The sequence below is a fragment of the Bactrocera oleae genome, chromosome 3 (genome assembly GCF_042242935.1).
Source record: "Bactrocera oleae isolate idBacOlea1 chromosome 3, idBacOlea1, whole genome shotgun sequence".
NCBI lineage: Eukaryota > Metazoa > Arthropoda > Insecta > Diptera > Tephritidae > Bactrocera > Bactrocera oleae.
Genome location: NC_091537.1, coordinates 601566 through 619150, shown reverse-complemented (window position 1 = coordinate 619150; position 17585 = coordinate 601566). Strand labels below are relative to the sequence as shown.

Genomic DNA, 17585 nt, shown 5'->3' with positions numbered 1-17585 from the left:
TCCACAGCGAGTATCTTAAATGGTCATACAAATATGGCTAAAAATATAATAAGATATACATAAGTAGATCTGCAGAGTGGGTAATAAATTCTTTTAAGAAATATGGTATAAGTCACTAGGAATAGATGGCGTATGGCTAGCACTTATCCAAAATGGAGAACGCCAATTTAACTAGTCGTTAGTTATGCTAAGTTGTTGCCACCACATGAAATACTTTTGGTTGCTATCATAATAATTTTATCAAAAGTAATTAATGGAGATTGTACAATTACAAGATAAGATATGTAAAAGTAGGTACTTACATATGTACTATATACCGTTATATAGAAATTATAGTTAATTGAAAATTATAAATATTTTTACATACATATATCAATTCACATATTGTATTATTGTAATAATATCAACAACCTGGTCAAACATCTTGTATGATGCATTCGAATAAAAATTTTCTACTTTTCCGTTTCCTCATTGTTACTGAAACCTCTTCATTATAGCTCAAACAGTCACCGACATTCCTCCCTTCTGTACTTACCGCCCGTATCAAACCAAGTTTTTTAAAAAGTTATGCCCGTAGTTGCAACGCAGAAATCATTTGTTCTATTTTGTTTTCATTTCACCAATGTTGCCATTGTTCTATTCGTATACACCATTTTTCACACATTTAGTTTTTTAGTTATAATTTTTCATAATGTGAAAGTTCAAAACTAAAAAAAATAGTTTTCCTATTTATAAGTAAATGTATTCGACTGTAATTTTGAGTTATTTTAGGAATATTTCAAATATATTCAAGTTTATTTTTTAATTAATGCAAAATATCGAGATTGGCAACCCTGCGTTGCAAGGGATTGCTCTCTCACTCTAAGCTCACTCCTTTCTACGGGTAAAATCCAAATTTCGCGGATACCCTACCGTTCTGTAGAAGCGGTGGTGAGTGTTCATTTACATTGCGTTCTCATAAGATATGTCGTATCAGCTAATTCGGTCCACGGTTTTGCGTCGGTGACTGTTTGAACTATTAGGGTGCTTCAGGATAAAAGACCCTACACAAAGCTCCAGAGCTACCATCCTCTTTTGTAATATAAATTCTATTTCCGCGAAATTTTTAAAATACTTTGCAACTCTGATTTTTCGCTGCGTTTCTGTTAAGGCGAGTTCGCTCCGATTTTTGATTGGTTTTCTTGTTCCGTCGTTTTGACATAAAAATTTTGCAGAAGAATCATCTTTACATTTGCATGTGGTTTTAGTTAAGGCAAATAGTGGAATTAAAAAATAAGTTTTGAAAAATGAATCTCTTTTGGGCAAAATACTGAAAATTGAAAATTATTCCCATTCTGCAACTACAATTAATGAATGAAAATTTTAAGATAATTTCGCTTTCAGCTTATGTATGTACATATGTAAGTGTGCTTTACTCGCGGATCTTCAAAGCCGCCCCGAAGACATCTAAAAATTAAAATTTGTTTGAAATGAAGTTAATTGAAACATGGTATGAATCGTGTAAGATCAAATTAAATTAAGCTTCAGCAAGTAAAAAACTTGGTGTAGAACGAAAAATTCATATAAGAATTAATATTTTCTGTGAATTTCCTGCGTTAAACCACAACTGGAAAAAGTGAGTATTATTTTTAAACATAATGTCGCAAAATCTTGAAGTAAACTAATAAATTTTTTTGTTTTATAATATAATATAGTGTTTCCTTCTCCGTTGCATTATTCTACTATGCGGCCGCAAGCACCTGGTGCCGGTCAGCAACAGTATGATCATAATGCTGAAGAACTTAATAAAGCGGAATGGTACTGGGGCGAAATTTCCCGAGAAGAAGTGAAAAATATTTTATCTGGGGAGCCGGATGGCAGTTTTCTGGTGCGTGATGCCTTAAACAAAAATGGAGAATATACTTTAACTTTAATTAAAGATGGAACAGAGAAGCTGATAAAAATTTGCCATTTAAATGGAAAATATGGTTTCACAGACTGCAAGTTTAATTCAGTAGTTGAGTTGATCAATTACTATAGGGTAAATTCCTTAAAGCTTTACAATAAAATGCTTGATATTACGTTGAGCAATCCAATTGTGAAACCTGCAGAGGAAGACGATCATAGTGATCTGCGATTTCTTGCCGATAAATTTCTTGGTTTGCATCATACATTAAATAAGCAGCAACATTTACTAGATCAAAAAATGAAAGTATTCAAGAACGTCGAAGCTGAATTAAATGAGAAAAAGCAGGATCAAGAAGTTTTTCTGAAGGCGGAAAAAATGTTTAAAAATCAAATAAAATTGTTAGAATCATATATATGTACGGCAATACAGCCGCAGGTCGGCACAGCTGGTACAACAACGAATGCAAACGGTGGTGCAAGTGGAGGAAATAACAACTATGCAGATCGTCAACAGGATCAAGAAAAATTACAGGCAAATGCCGCATTACTAAAAATGAAGCTTCAATCATTATGTGCAGAAATGGGAAAATTAAACCGTTATGTGGAAGACAAGAAGGAGGAATATAAAAGGCTGGAACGTCAAATCAATGCCGCGAAACCTGAGCTGCAGGAGCTAAGTCTGGAAAAGGAACGGACTACAGAGTAAGTTAACTATTATCAAATGTTTTAGATTGATTTTCCTTATAAAATATATTTGAATTAGCCAAGGAGAACGTAAAAGATTTCATAATAGCTATTATTATTTTATGCCTTTGTTATGGTTGCTTTCTACAGACTTTTTTTATATTTGTCAATATATTTTTCCCCCCTATCACCATACATATACATATCAAACCATCGAGAAGATAAACACAAACAAAGAACAATTGGTGAAAAAAATATCTGTGTATTCCATATATAGTTAAGATTTAGCTTTCTCATGGCTTGATTATTTGTTCGTTTCAACTTAATAAAAATAATATTTATTTTGCTTTCGAATAAAAATTACCAAGTAAAAAGTTAACGAATAAACTAGGTCAGATAAATTTTATTAGAATCATGCTACAGTCAGATTCAAAAATGCGTTTTATTAATCTTTTTTTACGTTTTTAACGTTTATATGTCTCTGTAATATTCATTAACTATTTCCATTTATTTGTAGGCGCCTAATGGAAGCTGGTATTAAGGAGGAAGATATTGTCTTACTCGCAGAAATGGGCTTCGATGCCTGGCAAAGGAGATACGAAAGTCGAACGAATTTACCGCATAATAATGATTCATTATGGTTCCTTCGCGACTGTTTGCGCCAAGAGGCCGAGGAGTTGTTGAAGGGTGCCCCTACTGGTACATTCCTTATAAGGGCTCGTTCTGCTGGACATTATGCTCTTTCCATTGTTTGCAAAAACGTCGTAAACCATTGTATTATCTACGAAACCGAAAGTGGATTCGGTTTTGCAGCTCCCTATAATATATATGTTTCTCTAAAAAAGTTGGTGGAACACTATGCAAGTAATTCACTCGAAGAGCATAACGACACACTGACTACCACGCTGCGCATTCCTGTCAAATATTGGCATGCCAATAAGGATTCGCTTATGAAGCAGTTGGAAGAGGAGCTGGAATTGGAACAGCTTCAAATTGAAGAACAACAACAGCAACAACAAATGGCACAGCTACAGCAACAATCATTGCAGCAGCCTTCATCGTCCGCAATTCCAATACCCTCTAGTGATACATTGGATGTATCAACACCACACTCTTCCTTAAATTCGCTGTCATCGTCCTATCCTGGGGGGAGTGGCAGTGGTAATCAAAATTTGCCACAACCGTAGTAAACATTTTATTGAATTGCAACAGGTTTGAAGGTTATTTTTTCAAGCCCTTGTTTTAAGTATATGTGATTATAGACATGGAGCTTAAATTCGTAGTCAAAGACCCGCAATGAATTTAATTATGAGATCCAATTATGTTTAAAGTGGATACAAAAAGCTCTAAAAAAGTAGCTTTCGGGTACACCATTTGTGATGTAATGGTGTTGCAATTTTTTTTTTTTTATATATATTTTTTTTAAATACAGCAAGATAGATGACAACGAAGCTTGGAGTAATTGTCGTAATGATTAACATTTGGGAAGCAATGTTAGCATGCTCGACGATTCTTTCGAAATTTAATGGTAATAATAAATTTTGCAAAATATTATAGTGTTCCTAGTGTGGAAAACACAATGAAAATCCTGAACAAATGCGATCGATGGTAAATTTTGAATTGCGCTTTTGTAACTGTTGTCATGATATAAAGCTGTATCGTACAGTGATCGTCATTTAAAATGTGCAAATTATTGTGAAATATATAGTTTTGAGAAACAATATTAAAGACATAATGTCAATGTTGTTTTATATTTATAATATTTATATTTATATGAAGATATTTAGAGTAAAATCGAAATGTTCAATGTAATAATGGAATGCAAATTTTATTACGCAATACGCATTTCTTTCGTGATATGTTTAGCTGTTAAATTTATACAAGAAGAAAAACGATTATCAACTTATGGTATAAATTTTGTATTGTACTATTTTTGGTTGACATTTTGTTGAAACACAATTATTTCAGTTACTAATAAATAATTGTTTACTATAAAATCTGTATATAAAAAAACAATGTCCACTCTGTAAATTTGTAGATAAAAAATATCGTCAAATCAGTTGTAAACTAGATGAAATGTTCTGCAATAATAAAGTGCAGCAAATAATTAGGAAAATTGAGAGCTCCTACGAAAGTTTGTTTGTTATAATTGCAATATCGAATGTGAAATTTTAGAGTTTTCGATTTTTTAAAAGTATTCAATTGCAGTACTCTCAATTGTATTCTTGCAATAATAAATTACCACAAACCAAATGATGAATATGCGCATGGCTTTGAATATTTCATTTATAAAAAACTTAGGAGATTAAAAATTTATGTATATACATGACAGTGTAATTCCTTACGGGAAAGAGGGGCTCAGCATTATCCCAACTTTGCAAAGCCCAATAGATATTGAAACAATTGTCATTGATATCTTCCCATTTTCGACTCCAGGATTGTTCGAATTGAATGTGCATCACTATAGCATTGGCCATGAAGGTTGTTAATCAGTAGATGTAGTTATTAACTTGGGGGGGGTTTAATTTGTTCTCTGCTCTATAGTGTTGCTAAAAGAACTAATTCAAATGCCATATTATAAAAACGTCTATTAACAATGGGGAATTTCGAACCACAAAGAGTTCAAAAACGAATATGAAATCGAAATACATATGTAGATATAACATAAGTTAAAAAATAAATTAATATCTTTCTTGTTAATAAAGACGTTTTAGAACGTCTGCCAAGTTTTTTATATTGCATGTCTAAAATTTTCGCTGTAAATGTAACTAAACTTTTGTATACGTAAGTGTTTTTTATTGAATATATTCTATATTATTATACTTATTTAATATACAATTTTGTTTAAGATCAAGTTTTGTCAACACCTAAAACTATTCATTTGATTTGTGTATTTGTTTGTCCTGTTACATTAATCGTATCTTTTAAAGGGTTATATAACAGTAAAAAAAGATGTGAGCACAGAAGTGTAGGCGAATAGGATGTCAGCAATATGACCTGCGAGCTGAATTAAGAACACACAAACTTAGGGATATATGCATGTTTTACATTTTGTATTAAAATTGACAAGGAATTTTGACTTTGTACCCACACATATTTGATATATATACATATATCTAAGTTAATAAGAATAAATAAATCATATAAATAAACTATATATTTATATAAATGAAATGTTGCGATTTGAGTATTGAATAAGGATAACATATTTATACCCTGAACAGGGTATATTAAGTTTGCCACGAAGTTTGTAACACCCAGAAGGAAACATCGGAGACCCTATAAAATATATACATAATTAATCAGCATGATGAGCTGAGTTGATTTAGCCATGTCTGTCTGTCTGTATATATACAAACTAGTTCCTCAGTTTTTAAGCTATCGATCTAAAATGCATCTGTCCTTTTCTCACAAAGAAGCTGCTCATTTGTCGGAACGGCCGATATCGGACCACTATAGCATATAGCTGCCATACAAACTGAACAATCGGAATCAAGAGTTTGTATGGAAAACTCTTTCATTTGACGAGGTATCTTTACGAAATTTGACATGGATTATAATTTAAGGCAACAATATATTCTCCGCAGAAATTGTTCAGATCAGATCACTATATCATATAGCTGCTACACAAATTGAACGTTCGGAATAAAGTTCTTGAAAGGGGCCTTTGTATTTGTGAAGGGTATTTGTTGTTGTTTAGTGAGAGATATTAATTGCTGTTCTTTTAGTACCGTAAAACATTACAACAATAGTTAACAGTGACCGCTGTTGTTTCGCTGTACCATTGGTGATGCATCTAGGGGAATGTTCCTGCAGCGTGAAACGCATGAACAATTACACTTACATGATATAAATAATAAGTTTTGGCTTTTATTTTCGCTTTGGTTAGTAACCAAAAGTTTATATCCAAGTGTACATATGTATACATTTGCTTATATCTAATGTACATAGTACAATCAGCTAAATAGTTATAATTAATTTAATTTAATGATCCAAATAAAATCACATAAATGTTGGATAACCAATAAAATCTTTAACATTTTATAGAGGTCAATATGACCGAAAGTTGATAGTATTTAATGTTTTTCATTTCTTATCAGGCATTTAAACTAAAGCATACAATTTTTAAGTTTTATAAAATTTATATTAAATAAAAACTAAAATGGTAATAAATCACTTAACTATTTATAAATAAAAAATGCGGATGTGGATGATTTGGAACAGTTCAGCTTATGAGTATGTGAATATATAGAATACATATTGTATGTATGCATATTTTTTAAGCTTCAACTCAGCAAGAGCATTATTCAATGAATTTCCGAGTTCACGGCAGTATTTTGGAATTGCCTGCACCTTTGCTAATGCTGCCTTGAAATATTACAATTCCAACTGGAACTGTTCATGGTCTTCTATTTTCATTGACCGTGTCTTCTTTACTAAATCGACTGGGGCCGGGACGCATTTCCGGAATGGTGTGCGTGGGGTTCCGCGAAGAAGACATGTAGGCAAATCGGATGGTGGTGTTTGACTTAGTGGCGACCCTCTCAAATCTTTAAGAAATGCGCGTTCGTAGATAAGCTTTGTGCCTGCAATAGAAAATAAGTTCCAATATAATAAAATTATGATTCGTGTTTGTATTTTTTTATTTATGCACAACATTTTTGTTTATGTGTATGTACGAGTATGTCTTCTGTTATTGATTAGAAATTCTACATTACAATGAATCATCTTCAATACTTCTACGTAATCGTAGGTTCATATGTACATATGTATCTATTTGAGTATAAACATTTGAATTCTTATATTGAAAGAAGATAGCACCTTTTTACTTTCGAAAAGTGGCGCATTAGTTTTTAAGTTAATTTTCAACATGAATTCAGATTTGGCAAATGAGTACACAAAATAATATTGTAACTATAACTTTGTAATTTACTACACTCGAATATCTAAATCAGAAACAAATATAAGTTGTTTTGGAAACTTACCTCCAGGTGTGGTCGAATACAGTGTGCCGCCGGGAGTGGATGAATAAACTTCCGGCATCTGAATGGGGTCCGAGATAAAAATTTTTTTAGTTTTCGGGAGGGCATGCGTGAATGCTTGACGAGCAGTTGGCGATGCAGACATTTTGAGTTATCTTTAGTTTTTTTCACTTAATTGCTGCTATCAAAAATTTCACTTATTTAAAAATAAAATAATTTCTTTATTTGTAAATTTTTTCGCAAGAATCGCAAAATCAATAGTGATCGTTCAATTTATAAAGTTTTCGAAAACAAAAATGTGTTGAGAATTATTTAAACTTCAAATTTGCACTTGAAACAGAATTTATGTACTTATACTTGTATTCGTATACTGATGTTTAACTGATTTATTTTCCGACAAAATTACGTCGCGAGTCCAACGAAAGTTTGAACTTGACTGTTGTGTTTGGGTGGGGAGCGTTTATATTTATACGAAAACATTGGCGTAGCGCAACGTCGTGGTGGTGAGTGAGCACACGCTCGATAATATGTTTGTCAATTTTACGCGAGCGTCATAAAGCTGAAGTCGGCGTCGCGGTTGTTTTTGTTTGTTCTAGCCTGTACTGAAGCATTCTAGCGTGATTCGTATATCTACTTATGTACATACATACATACAGGTATAAAAATTCTTGTTGTTATTGATAAATAAAATTATTGCGCACTGTGGAAGGTTTTTTGACTTCGCTGTTTGCTAGACTTCTCTTACTCTGAATGGCCTAAATTCACTAACCTTACGGGACTATAATACCTTTTCTTTTTATTTTATTGTTATGAGAAGTATTTCATTTATAACTTAATCTCATTCATGAAATTACATACTCTATGTATCGAAAATTAATTATTCACACGTTGACGGAAACTGTATTTACATATGTACGTTAAATTCTTACAAAGTTAAGAGGCTGATGCAATACTCATGAGCTTATCAAAATTACAAAAAAAAAAAAAAAAAAACTAGTAAGGAAGAGCTAAGTTCGGGTGTAACCGAACATTTCATACTCTTGCAACTTGCAAGGAACAAAGGCGGAAGAGCACCATCAGGTTTTGGCAAAACTTTATATCAAATTAGGATCATCGGGATTTCATTCATTTAAGTTAAGATCCGATTTTACCCATTTTCACAGAGATGTGATGATATCTCTTCTTCTGGGCAAGTTAGGTTGATATATCTTAAGCGGTTTGGAAGATATGTACACTAAGCCATTTGGCAAAGTCTCGTCATTCTTCTCATTTATAAATACATATATATATATATATATATAACCCTATATCTGACTCGATTAGTTTTGGGTGATACAAACAACCGTTAGATGAACAAAACTATTATACTCTGTAGCAACATGTTGCAATCGTATAAAAACGTGAAATCATAGAAAGTTCTATTTTTTATTTAAGTATAAATAAACCTTTCGAAACTAAGTATAAGTACAGATATGTATGTACGTATGTACAATACCTAGGCTAGAAAAGAATTTCAACAACCGCCGGTTTTACAACAAAATTGATGATATCATGATTTTCATTGATTTCAAATCTCTCATTAAGTTTAAGACTTCGTTTACTGAAATATTTTTTCAGATATCAACGCCATTTCGAAAATGTCGACGAACTATAGAGATAGATAGATAGAGATAGAGATAAAAAAGCCGGCAGCGAACAAAACAATTTGAGAGAGTACGAAACGACGCAGTAACATTTTTATTATATGTATGTATTTACATAGATGTACATACTAATTTTATATACTCAAAATTGGTGAGAAGGTTGTTGATCGACAGATGAGAATCATAATTAAAGCGTGGAAATTGCATATAAAGATTGTAAACAAGTACATAGCATTGTTTACAAATGTACACACACACAAGCCTACATACTTTTTTAGTGACGTCTCGTGAGCAAGTACCTGTATATATGGACTATTGGAGGACTAGCTCCCATTATACACACATGTATACATATGTACATACATACATATATGGCTGTTTATACCAATGCATAAACCAGTTTACAAACACCTATAGTATGTATGTATATAACATATATTTTATTCCAAGGGGCTAACAATGAGAACTTCCAGATATCTACGGCGTAAAAAGCGCATTGGCGTCAATCTAATACATATTGGCGCCGACACGTGTGACATTTGGCTTATGAAGGCCGTTCGTATTTACATACAAATACATATATACGTATGTATATATACACAGACACTATTGTATGAATAGATTTAAATATAATTACATCAGGTACAATTACACATACATATTTATGTATGTATGTAGTGGATGTTATCGTGTATGGAACATAACTCTACGGGTCCATCCTCACATTTTGTCGTCATGTTTGCTGACACGTATTCCACCATCACAAACACATCGTCGCCTTTTTATACAGAGAGCACCGATATGTTTATCCCTTACAAATGCTATCAGATCAGACGCATTCATTTTATACCTGAAAGGGTATGCATGTATATATTAATATATATAAGTATGTACGAGTACATTTGTATACAGACAATCATACGGTGTATGACTCTTAGACGGTACGTTGTGAGTTTATGTCCCGATGGCTGATTGTATGTAATAGCGGTTGCCCAGTTTTATAACAGACAATGCTCCGAGTTACCACAGACGTGCCTATGTACATATGTAGATTCATATGTATGATCCCTCGTCGCTTTGTTGTCTCCCTCTCGTGGGTAGGTTCTCCCTCGGTGCAGCCCCGGTGAGGCTGTTGACGCTTATTTAAAGGCGGCATTTGTTCGACTCTTCGCCGACGGTTCATTGGGCGCGTGAGGCATTATGAGCCAAGCCCTCCTCTCCTGCAGCTCTTGGTCGGGGGCTGCGTGTTACTATTCGCAGCTAACCTACTTAGAGTAGGCCGTCCACTATCCGCCAACTGTGACCCCGGTAGTAGCCTGAGCTCGTCAGTCAAGCGTCAATTCTGATTATGACAAGATTGAGACACTTACAACAGATTAGGCATCAGTCGGTCGTTTAAAATTAAAAAAAAAACACAAGCATCTTAAATATGAGAGAAAATGTCCAAAGGAATCACGACAGGGAAACACAACCCATAAATAATTAGCTATACTCAAATACAAGCAACAGAGTGTATGCTTCTAAATACATACATATGTACATATATAAATACATATTTAAATATCTATACACATCTGTACATACTTATGTATGTACAGCAATTCGCATGAATTAAATGATTTTTCCAAAATTAGGTCAACAAACGCTGTTTTTCGCAAGAACACGCTTTCTCTAACAGTAAAATACTAGATATGTCGGAACATGTCAATACATACATATGTACTTATAATTGCTCATTTTGGGTTGATAAGACCCCCAATTTACTCAATTATGAGTCATTGCAAGACAATTATCAGACGTGTACTACCTGACTACTTAGGTTCTTTTGTTGTTTTGCCTTCAAAATAATAATGTAAATGTTTGTGTAGTATATTAGTGTATCTACAGTACGTGTATGTCGCTCAAATTACTCATTTCCATTGATAACAAAGTGTTGTGACAATTAACTGCTCATTTTTTCACCGGTTAAGCTCAATTCTTCTGGACTATTCTTATTTATTTTGGCAGCACTAAAAAAAAGCAAGTAGAAGAAGCATAAATAATCCGATCATCCGAATATAGTATCCTCTGATAGAAATTATCCTTTGAAAACTAAAGTTGTATGCTTTTCATTCTTTCCTTTCCTTTTACCCAGATGAGCTGATCATTGGCCATCGGAATTCGGCTGCATGCATACATACATATTTATGTACATATGTACACATAAATACATATATTATACTTATGTGCAGATAACTTTATTTGAATTTTACGAAACTGAGCAATTCTCCATTCAAATTTCGTCAGCCTACACGATGTTTTCGTGAAATTTTGTTGGTTTTTCACTTGATACACCGTTTATACCAAAGATACTGTATGTATATACACATGCACACAATTTATAACTTATAATTATCAGTTATATTGAGTTCTTTAGAGCGATCAAAGTAAAATTTGCAATAAACAAATTAATTTTAATAAAAAAGCTTTTCAATGTATTTTTTTATACTCATGTTGCTACAGAGTATAATAGTTTTGTTCACCTAAAATGTATTATCTAAAACTAATCGAGTTAGATATAGGGTTATATAAGTATGTACATATATAAATATATGACGGTTGCTGTCTGTCCGTCTGTGCAAGCTGTAACTTGAGTATAAATTGAGATATCTTGATAAAACTCGACACACATGTTTCTTGGCACCATAAGAAGGTTGGTATTGCAGATGGACGTAATCGGACCACTGCCACGCTCACAAAACACCATTAATCGAAAACCAATAAATTGCCACAAGATGCTCCACAATGAGACATAACGCTGGTCTTTGGTATCAGGAATAGCATTAGGGAGGAGCATCTGCAGTTTGAAAAAGTGGGCGTGTGTGTCCTCGCCTCTAATAGGCGCTCCTAAATCGCTAAAACTATAACGACTAAATTCACTCACCACAAATACATTTAGCACCCCTACTGACAGTGTGAAATTGGATGATAACCCCGCCCACTACTCATATAACGGTTTTGTTAAAAATAAAGTGCGATAAATCTATACACGCTAGAGTCATACATTTTACACCCGAAATGATAGGAGAAGGCTTTATAGGCGTCGAAGTCAAATTGGATGATGGGTGTGGCTCCACCCACATTTAGGTGAAAACCTCGAGTCCTGCTCGACCGACTTCAACCCAATTCGGAAGGTAACATTATACTGACATTCTATGTTACAGTATGAAAATGGGCCAGATCGGCCAACTTCCCATATAACATAATTTTAAATTCTATAATCTTTCACTTTCCAGTATACAAATCAAGAAGCAATGAGTATAGTATAACGGGATAAAACTTTGCAATAGTACCTTTGAAGTGTACCAACTTGTGACCAAAAATTTTCCAAATCGAACCAAAATAATTCCTGATAATAGTATGCCTGTGTGACGAGAATGGAATGGACCGGATCTATAATGCCCTTAGTCCCCTAATATCATAAATATGTATTTAATTGATTTTTCCTGTAAGATCAAATATAATTGTGAGATTGAGAGTGTTCGCCGAATGTTTAACTTTCACTTAATTTTTTTCAGTTTTGCAGGATTCTCTAAATGTGAATTCCTTATTCGAATTCTTATTTCGAATCTAACTCAATTAATTGTACTGATATTCCTACTAAACTTCAAACAGTTTCAGATCTACTAAAGGTTCGGTTGATAAGGAAATTAGATGTCGATGAACTCCACAAATAAAGACTTAATTTTTAAATTTATTTTGGAGAAAATATTATCGCACAATGGGCCTTAAATGTGTAAGTATATATGTATATATATATATGTATACAAACTCTTTTGTAGACAAAAAAAATCACAGCAAATTTTCCGAGCACACTCGACCTTAATATTTCCAAATCATAAAAACCTTCAAGTTTGTAGCAAGAGAAAGTTCTAAAATTGCAACTGTATGTACATACATATGTATGGTATATGGTATAGGTACATTAGGGTGTCCGTTATTTCACAAGTTTATTTTTTTTCTAACGCCCTCTGAAGTTTCAGCTTTTCTGCTAAAAAATTGACTAACAAGATCTTTATTTTCAATTTAAACCGTAGATTAATCATTTTTCTTTTGATCTTTTGCATTAAGTGAGCAAGCCTCACGACTCACCGATCACGACTAGATCGCCGAAATAACAGCTCTTGGCCGGATAAAATCCGGGTCAATTCCGGTAAGGTAGAAGAACCGGCTGTTGGGGGATGGGAAAAACCCTTGCGCAACTTCTTTCTGGAGACTGTAGCAGGGTAAACTCCTACTTATTCAGAATCGACCCCGACATACCCAATATATGTCCTGCATGCAATGAATTTCGCATGACACTAACCAACGACCTCTTTGCATGCCCAACGAATCCCACTCATCTAATACCCATTCCCTATGGTCCGACCCCGCAGCTCTGGGCCTCCCGTTAGATGACCTCGACGACAACTAAATGTAACTTACTACTCAAGGGGGAACTAGATACCGTTACAACAACTTCGAAAATAACTCTTTTATAAATTCTGTGTTGCTCATACGCCATGGTGCCAGTACAGTAAAATTCATTTTTTGTAGAGCGAAAATTACTATAAAATATGTAGAATATATATAATTTTTTCTTGTTTACTTGTTTAATGAAAATATCACTAAATCACCAATTATATACATGGAAAAATTAATATTATTTAGGCGGCGGTTTAAGTTGAAAATATAGAGCTGGATAATTGTTTTTGAGGGCGTCAGCAAAAAATCACCTTAGGAAATAACACACACCCTAATATATATGTACTTACATGCATACATATGTACAATAACAATAACAAAGTCTTAAAAGTAAACGCAAAGGAAATAATCGAAAAGGTTAGATCAGACTGGGAGGGAGTTATGCTGCCTAGTTACGCTCCGTGAGACCGTTGTTGAGGTTCCTTACACACAGCAAAAAAATTCCTCCGGGTTGTACTCAATGCCAGCACCCATCAGGAGGATAAAGAGCTACTCTGTTTGTCAGATGGTGCTCTGAAAGTGATGACCATAATTCGGGTCAATTTCGATATCGTAGCACCGGCTGTTGTGGAGCTAGCTCGCTATATTTGAATCGCCTCCTCAAAATATTTAGATAATTAATTTTTCCTCGAATTCTTTAACAAAAAAAGGTGCTTTTCCACTACTTTTCATTCAATTGCGTTATATATACATACATACCCTACACTGTTGTTGAATGAAGATCTTGTTCTTCTTCAGATAATCTATCTTTTTTGTGTTTTGATGGACAATAAAGTACGAAGAATAGGGATGGGTACCCGGAGTTTGAAAGAAGTGCAGTTTGCGCCTTTTGCGCTCCTAGTGGTACTAGGATAGATTGATGATGCCAATAAAAGGAAGCCCTGAAGTGTCCTCTATACGATGCAACTTGTTTGACCCATCTAGCCTACAACTACGGCCGCTAGACGTCGCAGAAGGGTGGGGAGGGTAAAACGATGCTTTATAGGATTTCCACGCTGCTGGTGGAGGTAAGCGGGTGGTTAATGGTAATTATGAAAGCCATGGATTAGGTGAATAGGCAGGAATAATGAAGATTTTTTTTGACTGAATATTATATATTAGGTGAAGTAAAAAGTTCGTTCGGTTTTTATCTAAGAGATGGCGTTATTGTCCATAGTATTAGTGTTACGTGTCGCATCATGTCATACTATACGGCGCTGAAAACGTGTTTATTCGCACTAAAAGTTTGTCTTTGACAGTTTTTCGATTGATTTACTCAGTTCGTTGTGAGCGCTCGATGGACACCAACAAAGAGAAAATTCGCTATATTTTACAATTTTTCTTCGATCAAAGCGAAAAAGCAGCCAAAGCCGCTGAAAACATTAATTTAGTTTATGGGCCCGATACTGTAAACGAACGTGTAGCACAAAAGTGATTTGCTAGGTTCCGTTCCGGTAATTTCGATGTCAAAGATGCCCCACGCGTCGGAAGGCCTGTCGTCGAAAATTGCGATAAAATCATGGAAATAGTGGAAACAGACCGTCACGTGAGCACTTATTTAATTGCTGAAGAAATAAAGATAAACCAGAAAACCGTGTGGAACCATTTGCATAACCTTGGATTCAAAAAGATGTTTGGGTGCCACACGAACTAACGCAAAAAACATGATGGACCGAATTTCCATCTGCGAATCGCAACAAACTCGACCCGTTTCTGAAGCGGATTGTGACCGGCGATGAAAAATGGGTCACTTGCCACAAAATCGAGCGCAAACGATCGTGGTATATGCTCGGGGAAGCGGCCCAGACGGTGGCCAAGACCGGATTGACGGCCAGGAAGGTTTTGCTGCGTGTTTTGTGGGATTCGCAAGAAATCATTTACTACGAGCTGCTCCCCTATGGGCAAACGCTCAATTGAGCCCTCTACTGCCAACAACTGGACCGCTTGAATGCAGCACTCATCCAGAAGAGGCCATCTTTGATCAACAGAGGCCGAATTGTGTTCCATCAGGACAACGCCAGGCCACACACGTCTTTGGTGACTCGCCAGAGGCTCCTGGAGCTCGGATGGGAAGTTCTAATGCACCCACCTTATAGTCCGGACCTGGCACCAAGTGATTACCATATTTTCCTGTCCATGGCGAACGCGCTTAATGGTGAGAAGTTGGCCTCAAGAGAGGCCTGTGAAAATTGGCTCTCCGAGTTTTTTGGCAATAGGGACGCAGTCTTCTACGAGAGGGGTATAATGACGTTGGCATCTCGTTGCCAACAAGTTTACGAACAAAACGGCGCATATTTGACTTAAATCAGACAAATGTACACAAAGTTATCATCTTTTGAAAAATCAATAAAAAAAACCGAACGAACTTTAATTATTCTAATATTTTTTTATGCAATTAATATTGCGAATGGCAAAAGCTTAATAACTATAGCTCACAAATAATGATTGTCTGTGGAGGTACTACGTAAGAGTAATAATAAGAAACGTAGAATACAAAGTGAAGACGCGAACCAGAAAAAAAATTATCAGCTGAAGTTTGACAATTTGCTGTTTGAAGCATAATCAAAATTTGTGACTGTGGGCAAAAGTGAAAATTATTTTGTTTTACCGCTAGGTAAGGAGCATTTATTAATGTACATACTTTTAAATACATAAATAAGATGCATTTTATTCTCCATTTGGCATTTTTAGTAGACGATGCCCGAACCCCGGAATCCAATGGCAAGTTTTGCCCAGTCAGTAAGCAATATTATCGATGGGCCAGTAACATGGTTCAGAGGTAGGAATTCTAGTGTGGTATTGTAAATAATATTAGAAATACAAAGTGTAAAGCCTGCATCCCTAAGTGCATAGCTATGTTTTTGTTAAATCCTAATTTCGGTTTTGATTACTTCATTACATAATAACATAACCTCAACTACAAACAAGATGAGCACCCAAATGTTTGTTTACGTTTCATCAAACATAGAGTATCATTGTATTTTACAGAATCTATTGTTGAGCCTAATCAGAAAAAGCAAGCTTGGTATCATCAACGTTTTCAACGTGTTCCTACAATCGACCAGTGCTACACTGACGATGCTGTTTGCCGTTTTGAAGCCGATCAACAATTTCGCCGGGATCGAATGGTTGAAAATGAAATCGTGTCGATTTTACGCCAACGCTTCGAAGATTGTGTAATGTATGAAACGCCCGACCATATTAAAAAATGCAAGCCTATTTTAGAACAATATGAGAAAGCTGCTGAAAATTGGTTTATCAAATGTAAGTAATAAAAACTTTTCTTCATAAAAATTTACTAATTTTTGAAATAAATTTGTGAAATAGATGGGGATTTAGGTGGCTATGCTAATGCTAAAACGGCATACATGAAGCAGAAACATCGTTTGATCTGGGAGCGTCGCCATGGACAAGTTGGCAGTGGAATGAAAACAGAGGAAGTATCATCTAGTTTTGCTGCGGACGAAGAGTAAAACAGATTCCAAACGAAAATTATCATTTATGTATGTGACAGTATACCATGCATTGAAATTAAAAAGCAAACTTATGATACTTTTAAGAACAATGCTCAATTGTCTTTTGTCTCTATGCACTCAATATATAGCGTAATATATACTTCTTTCTTGCTGATATATATAGGCACAATAGTTTGAATTCGCTATAAAGCAGTGTAATATTATATAATGATGCGTCCTTTAATAAAAGTATTGTACAATACCAAATGCATTTGACATAAGAGGGTATGATAGGAAGTGTTTGAGAAAAATACATATTTGACTAAAAAAATTATCACTTTGTAGTATAAATGTATATATAAATAAGAAAACATAGATCGGTTATTGTAAGATTAAAAAAATATTATAGATTCAGTAGTTCTTTGAGTATTAATGTAATGCTTGATGTGTAC

At 34.5% G+C, this 17585-nt stretch overlaps 3 protein-coding genes and 1 long non-coding RNA gene across 7 annotated transcripts; 3 read left to right on the top strand and 1 right to left on the bottom strand.

The window, feature by feature from the left end:
- The first annotated feature begins 1152 nt into the window (after window positions 1-1152).
- Window positions 1153-5745, top strand: Pi3K21B (phosphatidylinositol 3-kinase regulatory subunit alpha). Its single transcript, XM_014230948.3, has 3 exons — window positions 1153-1615; window positions 1695-2589; window positions 3089-5745. Coding segments are annotated over exons 1-3 (1566 nt in total). The 5' UTR covers window positions 1153-1614; the 3' UTR covers window positions 3759-5745.
- A 676-nt stretch (window positions 5746-6421) lies between these two features.
- On the bottom strand, window positions 6422-7999 carry Thor (eukaryotic translation initiation factor 4E binding protein thor). The gene is made up of 2 exons (XM_014230953.3): window positions 7557-7999; window positions 6422-7157 (listed from the first exon to the last, which is right to left on the bottom strand). Exons 1-2 carry the CDS (start codon window positions 7696-7698, stop codon window positions 6949-6951), a joined length of 351 nt encoding a protein of 116 aa, XP_014086428.1. The 5' UTR covers window positions 7699-7999; the 3' UTR covers window positions 6422-6948.
- Window positions 8000-11769: 3770 nt separating this feature from the next.
- On the top strand, window positions 11770-12713 carry LOC118682178 (uncharacterized). The gene is made up of 2 exons (XR_004977875.2): window positions 11770-12369; window positions 12472-12713. It is a non-coding gene; the product is annotated as an uncharacterized lncRNA (long non-coding RNA).
- A 3438-nt stretch (window positions 12714-16151) lies between these two features.
- Window positions 16152-17243, top strand: ND-PDSW (NADH dehydrogenase (ubiquinone) PDSW subunit). Of its 4 annotated transcripts, none has more exons than XM_014230949.3 (4): window positions 16152-16292; window positions 16370-16457; window positions 16667-16942; window positions 17006-17243. In XM_014230949.3, the coding sequence occupies exons 2-4, from the start codon at window positions 16376-16378 to the stop codon at window positions 17149-17151; spliced, it is 504 nt and encodes a 167-aa protein (XP_014086424.1). In that variant the 5' UTR covers window positions 16152-16292; window positions 16370-16375; the 3' UTR covers window positions 17152-17243. The 4 variants fall into 4 exon arrangements, with proteins under 4 accessions (XP_014086424.1, XP_014086426.1, XP_014086425.1 ...); XM_014230951.3 differs by having other exon boundaries at window positions 16172-16292; window positions 16373-16457; XM_014230950.3 differs by having other exon boundaries at window positions 16211-16311.
- The last annotated feature ends 342 nt before the right edge of the window (window positions 17244-17585 follow it).